Source organism: Chiroxiphia lanceolata, chromosome 5 (genome assembly GCF_009829145.1).
Source record: "Chiroxiphia lanceolata isolate bChiLan1 chromosome 5, bChiLan1.pri, whole genome shotgun sequence".
In the NCBI taxonomy this organism is placed as follows: domain Eukaryota; kingdom Metazoa; phylum Chordata; class Aves; order Passeriformes; family Pipridae; genus Chiroxiphia; species Chiroxiphia lanceolata.
Window position 1 is genome coordinate 27,714,894 of NC_045641.1, and position 21,572 is coordinate 27,736,465.

At 34.9% G+C, this 21,572-nt stretch overlaps 2 protein-coding genes across 3 annotated transcripts in view; one reads left to right on the forward strand and one right to left on the reverse strand.

The window, feature by feature from the left end:
* IMMP2L (inner mitochondrial membrane peptidase subunit 2) overlaps positions 1 to 21,572 on the forward strand; it is a 424,389-nt gene that overhangs the window by 149,927 nt on the left and 252,890 nt on the right. The gene's annotated exons all lie outside the window — the stretch shown is intronic.
* LRRN3 (leucine rich repeat neuronal 3) overlaps positions 15,447 to 21,572 on the reverse strand; it is a 34,276-nt gene continuing 28,150 nt past the window's right edge. Inside the window, exon 2 of the mRNA XM_032687890.1 lies at positions 15,447 to 18,409. Coding sequence (XP_032543781.1) covers positions 15,932 to 18,058 — 2,127 coding nt within the window. The 5' untranslated portion in view covers positions 18,059 to 18,409 and the 3' untranslated portion in view covers positions 15,447 to 15,931. The remainder of the gene's footprint in view (positions 18,410 to 21,572) is intronic.

Consider the following 21,572-nt stretch of genomic DNA (forward strand, 5'->3'; position numbering starts at 1 on the left):
ATTTCACATGTGATTTATTTCCTTTCTCAGACGCTTTTTCTTATTTGGGTGATCTGTACAATAAAAGAAATATATACATAATTTACAGTTCTAAAATGTATTGCTCTAATCATGACAGTGTTGTATGACAATACTGCATCTTATTTTGTATTATGAATTGCTGTGCACAGAACAATAGTTATGGCTTTAATGATCGCAACACTAATTTCATATTACTGTTGCAGAATATATTTGTCATAATTTCTTGTTTCTTCTTCAAAAACTTTTCTTCTTTTGATGCTCTAAGTCCCCTTCCTTCCTTGTTAAAAAAACCCCCAGGTTCTTTTAATAACTAGTTGTAGCTGGAACAGAAACCCAAAATTTGGCCTTTTGCTAGATACAGCTAGTAGGCCAGCACAAATTGTATGAATACATACATTTCAAATATTAAAAAATTACAAAATTTTCCAAATTATGAGATTGCTACAAATTAAGAAAAAATAAATAGTGCAGATTTTAATCTTTCAGAAGAGACAGAGTAGATCTAAATTTCTACATTATTTAAGAAACAACAGACTCATCCCTACTGTAAGACTTTCTCAAAACCAAATGACACCTTAAGTATTCCCGAGGAAATGTGACAGACTCCATTAAAATTGCCTTATTGCTATTGACTTTTTGCAGATGGTGCTCAGATACTGGGACAGTAATTCTAAGATGAGACTGAAGAGATCAGATAAATGGATGAGTAAGGTTGAGAGATCTTTTTTTAGTATGGAAATTCAGTATGGAAATTAATATCTTATTATAATGTTTGGACTGTTTAGGAATGGCACTACTGAAGAGGAGAAAAATTTCATATGTAATATTGAATTATTTTAATGAGATAGTAGCATGGAAGACTGAGGAACTCCAGAAAAACAGCTAAGGTGAATAGGCAGTCTAATGGAATGTAAAATTCATTAGTAACAGATGAACAGAAGAAATAGTAAGCTGAGGTACCCTAAGAGTTCCTAAGTGAATTCATTAAGTTTACCATTACCATATAGTCAGATAGAATGATGAATACAGGCAGAGATTTTCTTTATAAGAGAAACTTTAAAAACTGCAGCTATTTCATTTGGTCAGTAGATGAATAAAAATGTTCTCTGGAGAAGTGTTCAAAAATAATGATTGGTACAAGGAAGGTAGTTAAATTGTGCTGGTTGCTGCTTCTGGAAATACAAGAGCAAAGATAACTAAGAAATTCAAAAGCCACAAAATTATAAACTCTGTAGAAATAAAATTTGTCTTTTCACAGTATGTGTACTTAACTACTGGAACGCAGGGCATCACTGATGCTGAAGAGAATTACTCAGATATAAAATACTGTTGTTATTTACTTATTCTTTCTGCCTTCTTTTCTGGAACAAATTGTGTCAAGTGCAGATATACTGGCAACTGTAAATAAGGGGTCTTTAGCAAACGTTATGCCTGTGTGACTCCCTTGTCAAACTGAAGCTACATCTGAGTCTATGTGTACTACATCTGGGTCCATGTGTACTTAACCATACATAGGGGGAATTAATAAAAATACAGCATAAATGCCAGTCATTTGAGGAAAGCAAGAGCAAATTAAATGTATACTAGGTGGTAAATATGGTGTTTCCTCTGCATCTGCTCTGTAACTCATGTGCTATTTATTAATATAAAGTTCTTAGCAAGCATTCAAATGCTTTTCTTTAAAAAAGTGATTTAAAATAACAGATAAACTCTGATTCACCAGAAATTCCCATTAATTTTCCTTGTTATACAAAAGTTGGTAATTTGATTTTCTGATAAGACCGTTCTCCTAAACCTCTCTTGGTTTATGTAGCCATTGCACATCACTTTATCAGAACAGAGGAAAGATTTAGGGAGATTTATAAAACTCTTCTAGGTTTGAACTCATTCTCTTAAAACTATGATCTTTCTCTGGCTTAGTTAATTTTAATTCAAAGCCTGAAAAAGTTTCATGAAATTGCTTCTTTTGTGAGTTTCATTTTTTAATGTATCTTTGTTGTTTAGCTTGCACATTGACACCTAAAGTGATACCACTGAATTCATACCTTTGTGGAGTTAAATACTTTCCAAAGGCTGGTTCCATTTTTGTAGCATCCTTGTAGGTGATACAGAAGATAAGTCTTTTTTGGGGCATTCAATTTAGGCTGCTAATTAAAGCCGTTAATTTTATAATTATTGCTGTTAGCCATGTTACTAACCTTTTCAAACTCTCTAATCAAGAAAAAATCTCTATTATCCAATGTAATTACAGTTACTTGATTTTTAATACAGCCGTTTTTACCTTACCTTCTTTTTGTCTTTTGCTTATACAAAAATTTTATGTCACTCTATGATATTAATATCTAGGTGTTGCATGGTAGCTTAACTGACTGTAAATATAAGAACTATTATTTCTTCAACATTAATGTTAAATCTAGCAATACATGTGAAATAAGTTATTGCATATTGCCCAAAATGCTTTGCCAAGTTGCATATAGTTCATAAGGCGCTTTTATTTGAAGTACATCAGGTTTTTTTGATGTGTGTGAAATAGAGCATTTCCTGATTTTTAGGAATGAGAAATTAATTTCGTAAGGTTTACTATTGATAACACTACTTTTGCATTTATGCACTCGGAGTCTTTTGGACACTTGAGTATCTTATTTTGAATATAGTTGTTCTTGATTTCTACTCTGAAAAGAAGTTGATAGAGCAAATGATGCATTGACCGCAGCACTCCGGTTCTCAGTTTATAGGCACTTCCATGCCTAAGTATGTGCTGAACTTTATTCTAGTATCTAGTCTTAAAGTCAATAAATGCAAGATTGGAAAATTGTGAACATGACCTTACATAAATTAACTATGTAAGGGTAATCTAAATGCTGATCTTGGATGGTTTTGTTATTTTAAATGAAGGAATCAAACTTGTACCTCCTATTGTTTGTAGTAGTTGGTGGTTATTATAGGTAACAGTAATGTATGCTACAGGATGTACGCATCTGTGATTTTTACATGTAATAAATAGGCAAGAGATTAGGAATGACTCATTCTCCTGTGAGATTATTGTGAATCAATCTTTTAGTTTTAAATAAAAGGAAGAAAACAAGGGTGTATGAACTAACTAGTAGCTCTTAAAAATTGAGAGAATTGGTCAGTATAATATCTTGAGACAATTTGAAAAATGAGATTTCTAGTACACAAAATTTGAATAAGCAGTTGAAAATATGGATCTCTCTCTCCTGTTTTTAACTAGATGCACTATATTGTGTTGCACACAAGGGAAAAATATCCATGTACTTTATAAAGCGGTAATTCATGCTGAGAGGATATGAGCAGTCATTCAGAGAAGAATTGATTTTATAGTATTGTAGACTGGGTTGGAAACTTGGGCATTCATTGCACTATACGCTATTAAAATTTATATAGAGAGTTCACATTAAAGTGGCTGTTTTAATAGGAAAATATTTTAAAAATTATATTGGGCTATCTTAACTGTGGAAGAGGTTTTTTACCAGAATCTACAAATCAACGGAAATCTCCATAATGGTAAAGTATATAGAATAAAAATATTAGAATTACCAAATATTTTGACTTCCTGTGCTTATAAAAATTGTTAAGAACTATAAAAAAATATTAAGAGCTTTCGTATTTCCTAGAGTAATGTGAAACATTTAAAAAGTACCCTTTATAGCTATTTTTTTAAACTATAATATCAAAGTCTCAAGCTTTGACAGAGTTAAAAAAAAAGAATCATAGAATAGTTTACATTGGAAGGAACCATTACGGGACATTTAGCCCAACCCCTGACTAATGAACAGGGATAATCAATTCGATTAGGCTGCTCAGAGCTCTGTCCAGCCTGACCTTGAATGTTTCCAGGGAAGGAGCATCCAACCCCTCTCTGGGCAACCTGTGCCAGTGTCTCACCATGCTCACCGTAATGAATGTCTTCCTATTATCTGATCTAAACCCACCCACTTTCAATTTAAATCCATTACCTCTTGTCCTATCACTACATGCCCTTGTAAAAAGTCCCTCTCTGGCTCTTTTGTAGGCCCCCTTCAGGTATTGGAAGGCTGCTCCAAGGTCTCCCTGGAGCCTTCTCTTCTCCAGGCTGAATAACCACCAACTCTCTTAGCTGTCTTCATAAGGGAGATGCTCAAGCCCTCTGATCATCTTTGTGGCCCTCCTCTGAAATTGCTCCAACAGGTTCACATTCTTCTTATGTTGGGGACCCCAGAGCTGGATGCAGTACTCCAGGTGGGATCTCACCAGAGCAGAGCAAAGGGGCAGAATCCCGTCCCTTGACCTGCTGGCAATGCTACTTTTGACGTAACCGAGGATATGTTTGGCTTTCTGGGCTGCGAGTGCACATTGCTGAGTCATGTCCAGCTTTTTATCCAGCAATAGCTCAAGTCCTTCTCCTCCTATGTGTGGACTGCTCATATAAGAAAATAAATGGTGGCTTGTCTACAGTTGAGATAAACGTGAAATTTGATTTAAGGAAAGGCATCAAGGTAATGATGCAGTTGAATGCATGCTTAGTATGAAATTACATTAAACAAGTAGCGCTTACTGGTCTGACTACTATAAACCAGGAAGAAACTGAATCTGCAAGAGAATAGAGATTTCCTTGTCACTTATCTCACTCATACTTTAGTATGGAATTAAAAGGTAGATTCTATGGAATAGAAGGAGGAGACTACATAAATAGAAGATTTTGAACGAACATCGACTTAAATTTACAAGTTCTTCCATCATTAGCAATTTGACAAAAGAAAGGAACTATTACTGCTGTAGCATGATTGACTTGTTAGTCTGAGGAACAAGGGTTAATGGAGACCTATATGACTCAAGATTTTAAGAAACAGATGCTCTAAATATAACTTAAGTCTTTGCCTATCACATTTTCCATTCAGTTTCTGAGGGAAGCCTAGAAAATACCAGGAACAGACATAAAGATAGAGCTTAGACTGTCTATAACTGGGTTAAAATTTGGCATGTGCTTTAGGAGAGGATGTCAAGATCACAGGCATTAGCTGCAATACAGAACTAAGAGCTAGTAGTCAAACAAATTTACTAAACTGGCTTTTTGTGAGAGAAGGATGCCAAACTCAAGTCAATGTAATTAATTATTGTTTTAAATTAAAGAAGATAGCAATATCAGAAAGTAAAATGAAAATAATAGTTGTTTTAAAAAAAAAATGTACTTTCCCCTTAGGTTGCATGGCTAATTAAGGTGTGGTTCTCGTGAATTCAAGATTATAAGATTTTGACCCTGGTTGGTTTTGTCAATTTGAATGGTTATTAGGATCTCAAAGGTAGAAGCACAGGTTGTTCACTTTAATAACAGGCAGTTCTTTTGCCTGTGGATAAAAAAAGCAAATGATTTCAGTGGTGTAGTATGTTTGAAGTCCTAGAGAAAACTAGTCAAAGTGTTTGTCAGCATACATCAGATCCAATAAGTCTACCCCTGATCAATTCTTATTGCCTGTGGTGGTGATGTGGCGGTGAGAGTTTACTTTGTGCTGTAAATGGGAAAGAAAATGTGAAAATAGTTTGGGAAAGTTCTCTAATGAAATTTTTAAACTAGAAGCTATTTTTTAAACTAGGAAAGTTTTATATATATAGTAATTGTGAAATTGAACCAGTAATCACCTCAAATATTATTACTTATAATACTCTTTTTGGTAGGATAACCTTAAAAATTCTGTTAGAGATGCTGGATCCTATGAACTACTGTATGCCGGCAAGTTTTTTTCTTTAGTCTGGTAGAATCAACTTTGGTGCATTGTAAGACTCAGGGAGGCTCCTGTCCTGGTGCCATAAATGACGTGTTGCTGTGGTTCTGTTTCTCAGGGATCCAGCCAGTGGTGAGGGTAAGTACACATCCTGCACAGTCAGAAGCATGCACCATGCAGTACACACATTTAACTGACCACATAGACCAGCACAGAGAGAAAACAGTTTCTTTATCAGCACCAACATAAGCACACAAACATGAACAGCATAGACCGCCTGATCTTGTTCCCCCCAACCCAACCAATCAGAACTGGAGTTTGCTATTGCTCACATTCAAACTCATCCACAACACATGGTTTTTAGACACTCAATCATTTCACCCAGAAGTGTATCCCAATTTTTTACAGTTACTGGCAATGAGAGCTATGGGTCCCCCAGACCTGCAGTCCCTCTGTAATTTCTGGCACTGCAAAGTCTCATCCAACAGAGGTTCCAGGTCAGCCTGATGTTCTGTAGTAGATAATGCACATACACACACAGGGTAGACAACATACTTACACAGAAGATAGTTAGGAGTAGAGTGCAATGAGATAGGACAGATTGTGATGATCAGGTGCAACATTTTACCAGACAAACATACTGACCATTCACTGGCTTACATGTAAGTGGCCTCTTTTTTTGCTTAGAATCATGAAATGGTTTGAGTCAGAAGGGACAATTAAAGATCACTGCAGTGGGTTGACCCTAGCTGGATGCCAGGTACTCGCTATAGCCTCTCTCTCCCCTCTGCAACTGGACAGAGGATAGAAAAAAAAAAGCAAAGGATTCACGAGTTGAGATAAGAGCTGGGAGAGGTCACTTACTGATCACTATCATGGGCAAAACAGACTCAAAGTGGGGATATTATTTGAGTTTATTACTAACAGGGTCAGAGCAAAAGGGTGAGAAGTAAAATAATCTTAAAAACACCTTCCCCCCACCCCTCCTTCTTTCCATGTTCTCCCTCCTCCCCTCCAGTGGTGCAGGGGGATGGGGAATGGGGGTTACGGTCAGTTGTTGTTTCTGCTGCTGCTCAGGGAGAGGAGTCCTTCCCCTGCTCCCCTGTGTCCCTCCCATGGGAGACAGTCCTTGATGGACCTCTCCAGCATGAGTCCATCCCTCGGGCAGCAGTTCTTCCCAAACTACTGTCTCGTGGGTCACTTCTCCATGGGGTGCAGTCCTTCATGAATGAGCTGTACCGGTGTGGGTCCCCCACAGAGGCCCCAAGTCCTACCCAGGAAAAACCTGCTCCTGCATTTCTAGATGCCTCTAAATGGCAGCCCTGTGGTCAAATATATTGAATGCATTCTCCAAATTAGTGCTGTCAGATTGACAAGGATTTTGTCTTCTCCTCCAGGTCATTGATAAAGTGTTAAGCAGGTTAAATTCCAGAATAGAACCCTGAGGAACACCATTTGCGACTGGTCTTTAAACAGTACAAATCATGGACCACTACCCCTGGAGCGTGGAGTGATGTTGTCCAGACTACCATGGCTAGTACTGTGTATTTTAGCACCTTTGTGTATGCAATCTAGATGGGAATGATATTAATAGCCTTTCTGTCAAACTAATAATGTTGAAATGCACTTGGACCCAAACTAGAAAAGCCTTGAAGTGCTTCACAGTACTTTATGGACTTCCTAACTCAGATCTCTCCAAATTGCATCCAAGAGGCATCTTTACGTGTAAATATATCCTCAGAAACTCAACAGATTAGCTCTCTTTTAGATACAGACACCTAGTTGGCTTATTCAGTCTCTCTTACTTCCAAGTTTTCACTGAGTTTTCAATTAGTTTACTAATAGTTGTAAAATGGGTTAAAAAAAAGGTTTCTGTTACTGTATTCTGACTGAGTCTTTTACATCAGTCAGTATTTTTGTATATAACTTAAATATATTGACTTGTATGAAGTTATATTACTTAATATTAAACACAATCATTCTTGTTTTCCCTCTTTCCTCTTAATTTTATTGGTTTTGGTTTTCCCTCTACTCCTGGTCTTCCCTTCTCTTTTTGTTCAAGCTTTTATTCTTTGAGACAATGATGGGCTTCTTTTTGGTGGAATAAGCTTGCTTTGGACATGATTTAGAACAAACTTGAATGCATTCCAGTGTCTTTTGTCCTTTAAATGGATTTTTAGTTAATCCTTTAGAATTAATTATTTTTAAAGAACTTTGAGGCTTCTTAAAAGCAACAACTGAAATTGCTATGATGCTGGTAATATTTAGAAAAATCACAGTCCTTAATTGGTTATTAGTGGCATTATAATTGATACTGTTAAGCAGCTCCTGGACCTTGAGCTCTACCTTTAATTAGAGGCAGTAGTGTCTCCTTCCCTCTGAGATTTCTTTATGAAAGTATTTTGCTTAATAACAAGGGTTATCAGCTTTCAATTGTCTTCTGAATGAAACCTCCCAAATGACACTACTTGTCACTGCCTTCCTCATATTAGACAGAATTTCCAAGCATGCTCTTTTTCATTGCTTAAGCACTTTTTTTTTCACTTTCTTATAAATATTTTTGTACTGCTTGTTTTACAAATCGTATTGTAACTTTTTCCTTGACTCTTGGTAAATTATGTCTCATAATATGAAACAACCTTATGAAAAAAAGGTCTAGCCTCTTTACAGTTTTTCTGTAATAAATGTATATGTATATTTCATGGTATGTTCAAGTTCGCTTCTTTCCTTGGCTGTTTCTTCATGTCTTTATTTTTAATTTTTCTCAATTTCTTATAATATTATCACTTGTTGAAAATTAACTTCCAACTACTGAGTAGTCTATTGCTACCTTTAATGATTGTGTCTCTAGGATGGGCTGTCAGACTGTGTCTTCACTTGCTCCTTTTCAACTGTTTTTCCTGTATCATTCCTCTATCCTACTTTTCCCCTTCACCATCATTAAAATTACTTGTAGCACCTCTTCATTCCTTCAACGTATTTTTTCTCATATTTATTGAGCTGGTGATGTTGCAAACTTGTTCTTTTAGCAATTTCACCCTCATTGAAGTCATTATTGCAACTCTCAGAAGGTTTGTTCTAAAATATTTGTACCATCCTATGTTACACTTTGGTTTTTACCTTTGACTTTTCTACCTTTGAGTATCTAAGGTTTCTGGTTTTTCCTCACTTACATGGTCTGTACTTTATTTGTTACAACACATTATAAGGTTTGTAATTTACCAATTTTTGTTTTAAACCATTTTTTTCCTTTCTCAAATTTTCTATTTTCTGAATATTTATGCGATAGTTTCCACACTCCTGTTTAAGGTAAGCTTCTACAAACCATAAAGTCACCACATTACACATAAAGTTTGGAGTATTTAGTGTAAGTGTTCTAGCAAGAGGCATGTAGCTTGTTTTATACATATCCAGTGTGGTAGAATGTTAATTTTGGCAAGGGAAAAGTAGAGTTCTGTGCCAGAATGATAAAGAAGTGGTATCTTAAAGTAATTTAGAATATATTGTATGGCATATTATTTCCTTTGTAGTTAGCTAATGTCTGAACATACCAAAAATTCCTTTCCTGGTTCTTAATTTCCTACACTATCCAGTATTTCTTTGATGGTTATGAAATTATTTAATCCTGAAACAGATGCTCTCCACAAAATATTCTATTCTAAGCATTTTAATTAAATAATATTTTTTTCCCATTTTGTCTTATTTAAAAATATATGTAATGTTTTCAATTAAATGAATGACATATATTGCATTTACACCGTCTTTAGTAGAGCTGTGCAGACGAAAATTTGTGAGGGCTCTCAGGTGGATAGGTTCATATGGCCAGGCTTTGGCTCATCCAGGGACACACTTTGTAATGTCCAAAATACCTTAACAGGTTAGAGACTAGGATGTTAAATTCAATGGGAATTTCATCACACTGAAATGCTTTTACTAAATGAGGGAAGTACTGACGCACCCTTGTCTACCACTCAATGTGGTAGAGGAAAAACCCACAACTCTTTAACAATATATGTCTGTTTCTTTTATTCTAAACTCTTAGTTAATTGCAGGGGGTTTTATCTTTGGTGTATGTGTGTTGGTGGGACATGTTTTTTGGTATATAGCTTATAAATTTTATATGCTTTTGAAAGGCTGACTGGATAATAAGATCATTCTCTTTCTGTTTTCTCTTTCTAATAATCCAGACATTGTAAAAGTTACAAATAACTTCAAATTACTCTACCTGTAGTCGACATCCTCCATTTAAATCAGCTTTCCTAAGACCAAGGGAGAGAAAGGGAGCTTTAGTTAGCATAATAGCATTTAAGCAGAGCTGATGTTGAAGTGGGTTGGGGAATAGACTTCAGAGTTTTCAGGGTTGCGATTTTCCTCTGGCTACACTTGAAATTTATCCTCAAATCCACAAAACAATTAAGTTTTTTTTCTTTTTTTCCCCTTTCATTAAGAATTATAAAATAACAAATATCATAGACAAGGATACTCTGTACGCAGCCTGGGAAATAGGGTACTCTGACAGTAGTCTAGTTCGTAGGAGCCTTACAAAAAGATGAAGTATTACTGAAGTAGAAAATAGGTAAAAAGGAGGGCTGCTGCTGTGATTTTTTGTAAGAGCAAACTAGATTAATGCTAAATGAAGGAAAGAAATGTGAAGGGTGAAAGTGAGGTTGAATTTCTTGGAAGAAAGAAAAGAAAGTAATTTTTAATTGGACTTTAACAGCCCGAAAAGCAACAAGGTGAATTGGACATGATAATGTAAATATATATTTACAAGTGTTGTGATAGTGGACAGTCCTATTCCGGATTTGTCAAACTAAAAGTCTGGAAGTTATCAAGATACAGTTCATCCTAGCTTGGATAATGAAATCCTCTTACACAGCTGTAGAAGAATTGGAGTTGAAATAGTGGTGTGTGTCATATATTTTAGGTATTGATAGTTGAACTTTTGCAAGCAGGTATTTTAGGAAAAAGCATTGTTTCATATTTTGGAATACATTGTGTGAAACATGAATATTCAATATAGCACTTAGTTTGCTAAAAATGAGAATGCACTTATCATGAATACCTGTAGAGCAATTATGAAATAAATTATGTAAGACTTTAACATCCCATTTTATATTAATTGTTAAAGGAAGATTAAATGAATCTAAGAGACTACAATTGATAGTAACAGTTTGATTTAATTTAATCCTTTTATTACCTGGTATGTAAAGAAAAACATAGCTGATTACCTGTAATCCAATGATAGTTTTTGCTTTGCTGTAGTGAGACTAACTTTGAATGGTTGGGTTTCATTTGGCATAGTTACTGGACATTTTGCACTTAGTTAAAAGTAATAATTCTCACTCTATTTGTAGCCCTTCTATATTCCATTTAAACGTTAGAATGTATAGGGGTAGATGACTTTTGTCATCTGGTTCTGTGGCCTATAAAATCATTCCACCATTATGTCAAAGAATCTTTTAGCTGTCTTTGATAGTCTTTAGTCAATAACCCACTTTCTTTGGTGCTATAAAGGATTCAGCTGTATGTTTTTAAGGTTAGCTGATGTTACTGCTAGAGACAGAAAAAAGAAGAAATTATAAATTTTAACAGCACAGAGTAAAAATTAATTAAAAAAAAAAAAAAGAATTTCTGACAAGATTCTGCCCTCAAATGTTATTCCCAACAGACGTCTCAAGGAATCTGACTTGTGCTCACATGCTAAATGACAAAACTGTAAGCCCTTTGACCTGTAAAATGTAGTATATAACTGCTGAAAGGTTTGCTTTATAGAATTTAGGTCTGGACTGGAAGAAATGTGTATAGATGAAGACATCAGCACTGAATTTGATGTAGTTTTGTGATTCAAAAACATTATGGCTATTTGGAGCACAGTGTGAAATTGTCATCAACATGGATAACGAACAATATGTAAGAGTAAGGCAGATGGAGTTGTTTTCCACTTATCTAAACTGTAATGTTGAAAAGAACATCAGCTATTTTGGGATCAGGAATAGGCCATCTGCCCAAATTGCCTGCCCTTTCAGCTTTATCTTACTCCCATATTATTATTTTCATCTGAATGTCATTACGTTTTTCTGCTTTGTTTCCTTGAGAGATGCTTCATCTCATTAGCTGATCAGCTTGACATCACATTTTAAGGTCTTTCTTTAATATTTTTTATTTCTCTGTTCAAATATTTTGCCTTCAAATATGATGTTACTTTGGTAATTTTTTTATTAGGTCAGACAACATCCGTCCTTACTGGCAGCATTGAAAATGTGATGAAGAAGCCACAGGGATCATGGAAGGGAACAGAGCACTTGTATCAAGGCAAAGAAAAGGACTTTAGGAAAAAGAGTCTAAAAATAATTGCAGCCAAGAGACAGAAAAATAGGCAAGTGAGAGAGATTTGTAAAAAGCATTTTTTAGCTGCCAGAGGAATTTAATTTGTAGTTTTCAGCTTTGTCTGAAGGAAGGAATGACTTAATAAAAGATTCAGTTGCTTTGAAGGTACTTCAATATAACTGCAGCTTTATATATCTCTGAGAATATTGCAGTCAAGTAGGTACAGGTACACTACATTAATTTAAAGTTTTTCTTGAGTGTTCAAAAGAACAAGTCCTTTAAACATATTGTTCAGTTGGCTTAACCTTCTATCTCTTTTTGATCACCCTGGCTATACAGATGAAATATTACTTAATGTAACCAGAAAGATAACATAACCATAGTCAGCCATGTACTATAAGGTCTGTTTTCATTATTCATTACTAGTTGTATGCTTATGCTATTTACAAAGGATGCTTGTCTATTTTGTCTCAGAATACTGAAGTGTAGCTAATCATGGACAGAATCTAGTCTGATACTTTATATTATTTTCACACTGCCTTATAATGCAAGCACTGAAGAAGACTCAACGCCTTTAGAATGTTTATTGAACGTAAAGTGAATAGGTCAAGTCTCAGTTCCAAAGCACAGTTCTCACTAGACAGGTTATGATTATATATTTTACCATTCCAATCATGCAAATCTTGCCAAATTTCAGTAATTAATTTATCCATATAAATAATTGCAATTTTCTTGTTTAATATTGAACTTCTATAGTTGTCATATGTATAAATGAAGTTTGGTATTTTTTTTCTTTAATCTTCACAAACTTTGTAATCTAGATTAATTTTTGTCCTTTTTCTGTCTTGATTTTATGTTTACTGAATGTTTAGGTAACCTCTCTTGTTTTTATAATCCCTTTTTCTGTTGTAGCTTAGCATTTTCCCTGAGTATCTATGTAGCCTTTTCCTGAGAAAATTGGTTTCAATTATTTCCAATGGTATTAAGCTGAAAGCTGTTCAAATGACACATTTGGTACATTATTAAACTGACCTACCAAAAAAGTTGATTTGGAAGGTCAACCAATATTTGAGAAAGATGTGGGTTGTTCCTTTTCCTACCTAGAGGTTCATTCCAACATGTTTTTACCGCTGCTCATGGAACTCAGAGGCTCTTAAATGATCACATGTATCTATTACTTCCCCGACAATTTGATTCAAGATGTCTTTCTGTAAGGTATGTTATGATGAAGTCTCATGATCTTCAGTAGGTAACACCAGTAATTTTTTTTACTCTTGTTATGTTTCTAGTCATCCTATTTCTTACTTCTAGAAAAACTGCATGCAATTGTTAAACTGTTTTCAAGCATGTTTTCTCATTTTTAGCATGAGATGAATTTTCAGTCTCTTTTTTGCCTCTAGTGCTTTGTGTTCAATGGCTATCTTCTCTATCCCATTTAACTATATCCTTCAAAATGTCTTCTGAAGTTTTAATAATGAACTTTTCATACTTACTATACACTTTCTGCTATGTAAAATTTCTTGTCTTGTCAGTGCCACACATCCACTCCATTCAGTTCAATAATATGAATGCTTTTCTTTCTTAAGTCTGACAGAGTGATGCTTTTCAGTTTTTTTCTCTCAGCTCTTCTAGGACTGTCTAGTACGTGAACTTATTTTCTGTACTGTATAGAAATCCTTTTCAGAAATATCTCTTCTATCTTCAGATAACAAATAATATCTTAAAGATTATTGTTGATCGTTGTGTCTTTTCTATTCCTGACCAGCACAAGATTGTGGGAAGAACCTCCATTTCTCTTTTAAGTTATCTTGAGGTCACTGTTTCAGGTTACAGAAGCAGAATGAGTTTTATTAGTGAATTTTGGAAATGGAAATTTCCTTTTAGGATATAAATTAACATTTTTTCTGCAATCTTTTATCTAAGTTTTTTAGGTAGTGTTTGGAGCTGTGATTTCACAGCACTGTAGCTAAACTAGAAACTGAAATGTACATATGTAAGTGAGCATTTGGCTGTGTTAACTGATGAAATATTGGAATTTATTTTTGTGAATGTTTTACCAAGAAGTAAATGCTTAATCTTTTTATGAATAGAACACTACTTTTCAGTCTAGTAGCTGACAGAAAAAAAGTAAGATAAACTAATTAAAATGTCTTTTCAGTATTGTATTTTGGGTATTGCCTAGCCAGGTATTTTAAATGCTTATGTTTGTCTTCTCTCATTAGCAGTACATTTCAGAATAAGGTTTGCTGTCAAATGCCAAGGAGAAGTTAATCTATTTCTAAGCTACTATTTTCTGGTTTGAATAACCAGTAAGTATGGCTTTTAATTCATTGGATTCCTGAGAGATATCTGTTAAATAAATGGAAACACAGGTGTGCAACAATGCTTTTCTGTTTCTGAGAAAATTAAATATAGCTCGTTGTCGGTTCCTACCTCCGATAAAGAGAGTAAACATGCCAATTAATGAAATACGTGAAAATTTTAGTCCTGTGCCTTGTGTAGAAAAAACCACAACCTTCTGGTAAATGAAGAGATTATGAAGAAGTATATTATGACACTACTAAGAAGTTATTTGTACATTTTTTTAACCAATTCTACGTTGCTGAAAAAATTGTTGCTAGATTTTTTTTGGAGTACATTCATGAAATAATGCAAGTTAAATATGCACTAAGCTATTAAAGCTAGAAGATGGATTTATTACTTCCCAAGGACCTCAGGTTTATATAGGATATCTGTAGAAGGAACAGCTATCCATTTTTATACACTGCTACCAAGGAATCCTACTGCTTACCTGTAGCTTCTGTGGGTATTTTGACATGGAGAATGTCTTTGGTCATGGAGAAATAATGAAACTTTTTAGAGATTTGTTAGGCTAATATCATGGAGATGTTTCTTTGTAGATATTAAAGATGTTATGTTTATATGGATAGTAAGTGGTTTACAGTACTGCCATGGAAAGCACCACTATGTGTTCTACAAGAGACTACTTTTGTATAGTAATAAAGTAATGCAATACAGATATAATGAAATAAAGACCTGCAGACAGGCTCACATGTTGCTAAGAAAACAGAAGTATTTCACACAGACACATAAAAATGTATAAGTGGCCTCATCTCCAACATCCCTTTTGCCTTTAAAATGTTCTTAAAATAAATAGAATTTGATCAAAAACTACCACTAAATTTACGTTTCTGTTAGAAACATGTCATACAACCTAAAAGCAGCAAAAATATCCTATGTGCTCAGATTAGCATTTAACAGGAGAATATATAAGGAGATATTTTATCAGGCATTTGGATGACTTTGTTTATTGTCAGACAAGAGCTCCCCGAATGGTGGGATTTTTTTTTTTTTAGAAACAAACAAGACCAAAACTATTTTGATTTTAATCAAAAATGTATTTTCTCATTAAAAAAATTCACATACTCACTGTGTCTACTCTACAGAATTTGTCCATTTCATTACACCATATGTCAATCCTAGTATATCTGTTCACTGCAAAAACTCGTGGCTAGTGTGTGTAATACAGCACAGGAGGAGGTATTGCTCAGTTCCACTACTTTTATGTAATAATTTAAAAAAAATCCAGAAAATGTTCTTGGCTAGTTCCACTGTATTCCAGACTTAAAAGTCCCATGAAAGTTCTAGAATATGAAATTAATTGTATTTGGTTGGTAGAATACCCTTAGAAGCCAGTTAGTTAAAATTCTTCTCTTTTAGTCGGTATATATTCCCATTTGTTGGCAACAGCAAAGTCCAGGCATCTAGTTCCTAAGAGAAATACTTTTTCTTGTTGTTTTGTTCAACACAAATGCAGTCAGGGTTTTTTGTTTCAGAAATTGAGTGTTATAGTGACATATTTATGACATATTGTTTGGTACACCTATTACAGTTGCTCTTACTTCCATTGCTGTGCTTTTTTCTTTGCCCATATCCCAAAGAGTGATTAGAGGAGGATAAAGCTCATTGAATTGAAAGGATTGTTTCTTCACATAATTCCTTAGATAGCTGTGTCCAATGCCATAGTTCATGTCTTGTGAGATGCAGCTGTAGAGATATATCACAGAGATGATTCCCAAAAGAGCACCAAGACAGGCAAGGAATCCTATTATGTTGTTCTTTTCATAGCCTTTCACTTTCAAGTCTAGTCCTTTTGTGGTTACGTTGACACATTGTTTCTTACTCTGTGAATAGATAGTGGGAATATCTATACAAATTTTGTATTCAGTTGAGGGATTTAGATGTGTAAGATTATACACCTTCATATCAGATGGTATTCGAGCGCTCTGTGCAGCCTGGGAGTCTTCAGCTTTCAGAAAAGCTGTCCATCTAACACTGGACTTCAGAACTTTAGAACTTGCTTTCCATGAAACCAAAACAGAATTAGATTTTATGTCTTTTATTTTAATATTTAAAGATCCATTGCTGTCCTGAGGGATAGAGCCATCCACTTTAATCATGACTGACTTTAGGTCTGCCCCAACTAAATTTGTTGCTATACATGTGTATAAGCCACTTTCTCTTTGTGTTACATCACTTATTTCTAAAGTTCCTTCAGAATGAACATAGTATTTATCAGAAATAGTATTAGGCAAAAGTTTGTGTCCTGAGGGTGTTATCCAGTAGATTTCAGGTTCTGGTTCTGCTGTTGCTCTGCAGTGTAAGGAAATATGGCTGCCAGCTTTTAAATCCAGAGTAGATGGAAAACTTTCAGGAGCTATCAGCGGGAGACAGATTTCCATCATTTCCCGGAAGTGTATCTGCCTCACATTCTGACCTTGGAATTCTGGAGGGTCTACACAGTACAGAGACTCTGGCTCCATGAAACGAATGTTTGTTTTATTCATGTTAATCCAGCGGATGACACAGTCACATCTGATGGGATTGCTGTGTATGCTGACTTCCTTGAGATTAGGCAAGGATTCTATTGTACTGCGGTACAGGGCGCTGAGCGCGTTGCTGTTGAGCATGAGCGATTCCAGCTTGGGAAGTCTGTAGAATGCGTTGGGGTGAATGTATGATAATCTGGGGTTATTGGTAGCTTCTATTTTTCTTAAATCTGGTAGGTTGTCAACAGCAAGGCTATCTATAGAAATCAGTTCAGGCATGTTATTAATTCCTAACTCTTTTAGGTGCAGCATATTGCTAAAATCTCCTCGTCGTATTCTGTTAATGGGATTCTTATTTAGATCCAGAAATTTAAGATTTGTAGCCTTTTGAAGAGCAATGTGGGGCACTCTAACAAACCTGTTGTCATAAAAGGAAATGCTTTCTAAGTTGTCAAGGCCAGCCAAAGCATTATCTGGTATTTCAGTGAGATTTATACCTGCTAAAACTAGGCTGCGCAGATTGCTAAGAGGCTTGAAATTCATGTCTTCAATTCTGATAATTGGGTTTTCTCCAATCATGAGAATTTCAAGATTAGGAGTAGCTTCAAACCACTTTCTATTGATCATTTGCAGACCATTTGAATTGAGATGAAGTCTGAGAAGATTATTGAGGCCTATGAAAGCTCCTGGTGCAATCACAGAAAGCAGATTATGATTTATATAAAGCTCTTGTAAATTGTTGAGTCCAGAGAGGCATTCTTCAGGGAGTTCAGTAAGTTTGTTTTCTTCAAGGTACACTGAAAGCAACTGTGGTATCTTTCTAAGATTAATACTGGTTACTGAGGATAAATTGTTCTGAGATAAATCTAAACCAGTTAAATTCACTGGGAAATCTACTGAATGTTCAATTTTTGCAATATTATTAGTTTGTAGAAGTAGAACTTGTGTGTCAGCAGGCAGTCTGGCTGGAAAATTAAAAAGGCCTAAATCATTACAGTCCACTGTTGGAGCCTCCATGTACACAGACCTGGGGGTGAACCATGGCCTGATCTCACATACACAGGATTCTGGGCAGTCTGCTTTTTTTCCTACAGCTTGTATTAGTGCAGTGGTAACTAGAATAAGAAGTAAATTAATTTTGTTTTGCATGTCCTTCATCTTAGCTCAGATATTCATGAAAGTAACAGACCCTTCAGTATTCCACAATTGTGATCTTGGAATTCAGTATGACCTGGTCAATTAATAAAATACACACTTGCATTTATCAAATGATGATCGTGAAGGTCTTTCTTCCTGAGGTTAAGTGATAAATTTGTAACCAACTTGTCCAGTAGTAAGAGGCATTTTGTGGAAATGAAGGTCACTCTGTCCTTGATGACATAAAATTGATGAGCTTTGTGAAGATGAAGCATGTATAGATGGTCATAGGAGATTAAGCAATTCATTTATTTAGTAGTATTAACTTCAAATCCCATGATTGATTAGTGTTTGCAGGAATGACAGGATGACCTAAAATACAAGAAGAGGAAATAATTAGTGTAAGACACTATAAAGTTATAAATTAATTTAGCCATCTTTTGCTCTCTACTGTTAATTATTGCAAGTAAGAAAAGAAAATGACTGTGGTGCCTGGAGTATTATAGTGGTATCCAGATAGTATAAATTAAGTTAATATATCTTTAGACTTTTAGCTTCTCATATATCCAGTGGAGCATTGTTCTACAGAAAGATGAAGATCCACAGAGTATAAACCAAAATATATCAGTGAGATTTTTCTACGTATTTTATACTCTTTTAAAATATTTTTTTTATCATTAGAAACAGACTGATTTCTTTTGGCTTTGAAAATGTAAATACTGAGCAAAATCCTACAGATCATGAATATTTAACTTTTGAACATGGAGTTTAGAAACATAAAGAACATAATTTATGTGTAATCAAAGGAAAACGGAATAGTTGGATTAATACACATTCCTAATGATGGCGTTCTTAGGCAAGCCTGTGAGATATTTATACAAAAATATACAAAATTAATAATCTGCAGGTTTTATAATTTTTATTTCTTTTTGTAGCTGCTTGTTTTCCTTTTTTTCTTAAGTACTAATCAGAAAGAAATATGTACCTTATAATAAATAGCTTACCATCTTGGCAAATTCAGACTAATCACTGACTTTCTTATTCGGGCTTCAATAACCTCAATTGCAAAGCATAATAACAGAAAAGTGTCTTTAGAGTGATAAGGGGAAAAAAATCTACACTGCAATTGCTTCTTTGGTCTGTAGCTCTGCAAAAATCTGAAATTTCCAAATTGTGTTCATGTCCCAAATTATAGTAAAAACTGAAAACATAGCATCCTGAGGCATCAAATGTATGCTCCCCAGATTATTGGTGTGTACTTGCTTTCTGTGGAGTAAAATAAATCCAACTCTGAGTGTACCTTTTGTTTCAAAGCAGGTAGTACCAAAGCTTCTGTGTTTTCCTATATAAAATAGTACACATTAACTGCTTCATTTACTTCAGAATATAGGCTTTACACTTTACCAAGACTTTGTTTACAAAGACTGTTGTGCTATATGTATTTATGTCCTTTCTCCCCTTGCCTCTAGTGTTAAAACTGACAGTGATATTGTTTACAAACTGTAAGGTAAGATCAATGCTTCATTGACATTGATAAATAACTTTTGAGGTGGTATAGACAGAGAGAATTGCAAAAGTTAATTGTCAAGCATTTGAATTTCAGGTTTCCTTTCCAGGCCCAGGAAGACTGGGCATATCTGCCACCTATGCGTTCCATATCAGCTCCAGAGGAAGGGTGTTGGACCATGCAAAGTAACAAGAGCATTGAGCCAATTTGAAGTACATTTGGCAAAGTTTTGAGGTTGCCGTTTGTGCTATTTGCATTTAAGGACATTTAGTGTTTTATTTTAATGTGTAAGTTTATTAATAGAGTGAACAGACAATGTGTGAGATAAACATACAGAAAACATTCTGCTGTTTTGAGGATCAATAATATGTTTTTATGCACATGACTCAGTTTATACTGAAATGCAAACACATCCTGACTGAAATAGTGAAAGTATAATCTGTTCCTTTGTTCTGGGAAATGAGATGAACTGGAGGCTTGCAGAAAAATAAAGATTTGTGTTTAACGGTTAATGCCTGTAACTTGCACTTAATTTTGCCAGGAGGAGGCAAAGTGATACCCCCATGTGGAGTACTGTCATATTTACTAAAGATCTCAGTAGAAATCATTCTATGACAAATGCATGGATGTCATTTCCTATGTAGGGAGAAAAGAGGATAGCCACGGGTGGGGAATTTTTTTAAGTCACATTCTCAATGCACTTTCTAAAGCATGTTTCCCCTTGACTTCTGTATTTTTATTTGGATTGTATATTAAAAATGTTTCTGTAAGCATGACAGATACAAAATATAAATTTCAATTGATTGAAAGGTCATTGTAAATCAGTTGAATTTCAACAGATTGCTAGTGCAGATATCTCAGCCTTTTGATTCGACTATGATGCTCAGGGACTTCTACTAGGTAGAGGTACTTGAGAAAGTATTCTGGGGAAGCCTAATTCTGTAGCTGACCGTGTTCTCTGTTCCTCCCTGGAAATTTGCTACTGGCCACTGTGAAACATAGAGTGTGGACCAAGATGGACTTTTCATGTGTGTCCCAGGCACCTGAGAGGCTGTATCATTTAAAGCGCATTAACTTCATTTTTGCATACATATGAACCAACATACTCCTGGATTTGTGTTATACTCCTCCTGATTTTATATTTCATTTTCTATGGGATTCTCAAGCCAAAAGTAAGGGCACTAGTGGATATTTCCATGTCATATATATTAGACAGACTTTCTGCAAAAGGCAGCAAAAAAGAAGAGCTGAGAGATCCAGGCTGAAATTCTGCTTCGTTATGATTTAATCTGATGTCTTTCTCTTTCTGGTGAATGCTTTAGCTAATAAGTCACCAGCTAAAGCTCATATGGTGTTCTAGCATAAATCTTTCTTATTTCTTCAGTTAAAGTGCTTCTGCCTTGTGTAAAATATTCACTGGGGTTGAGTGGCTTGAATAACAGATTGTAGAATAATTTTGATACTCTCTTCCAGCCTGCAGCCATCATTCCAAAATATATTGTTTCACTTCAGAAAGATTTTTTATTTAAATAGTGTCATATCTGTGTTTTGTTTTATGTGAAAATTATTTGGTATAAACTGTCATTCAGGGTGTGGAATAAAAGAATGTCTCTGGAGTAGAATGGACATCCATGATGGCTTATGAGTCATGGAATCATAGAATAGAATATGTCATGTTGGAAGGGACCCATAAGAATCGCTGAGTCCAATTCCCTGCTCCTGGCAGGACAACCTAAATCTAAATTATATGACTGTAGTACGCTTAATATGACCCAGTACACGGAAAAGTGAAGTAGTGAAATGAACAGCAAAAATTGTATATAACACTTTGAGTGGCAAAACATTTTTGTTCTCCCTTTTGTTTATAATAGTATTATAGTGTGACTCCAGTATACAATTTTGACTAAGAAAACATGGATTGTTGATATAAGTTTTCCAGTCACACTTGAAGCAATCCAAGTCCAGAATCGAATTAAGCAATATGACTGCTTAACTGGTTGTATTGATTATGCGATTATGTGTATCTGA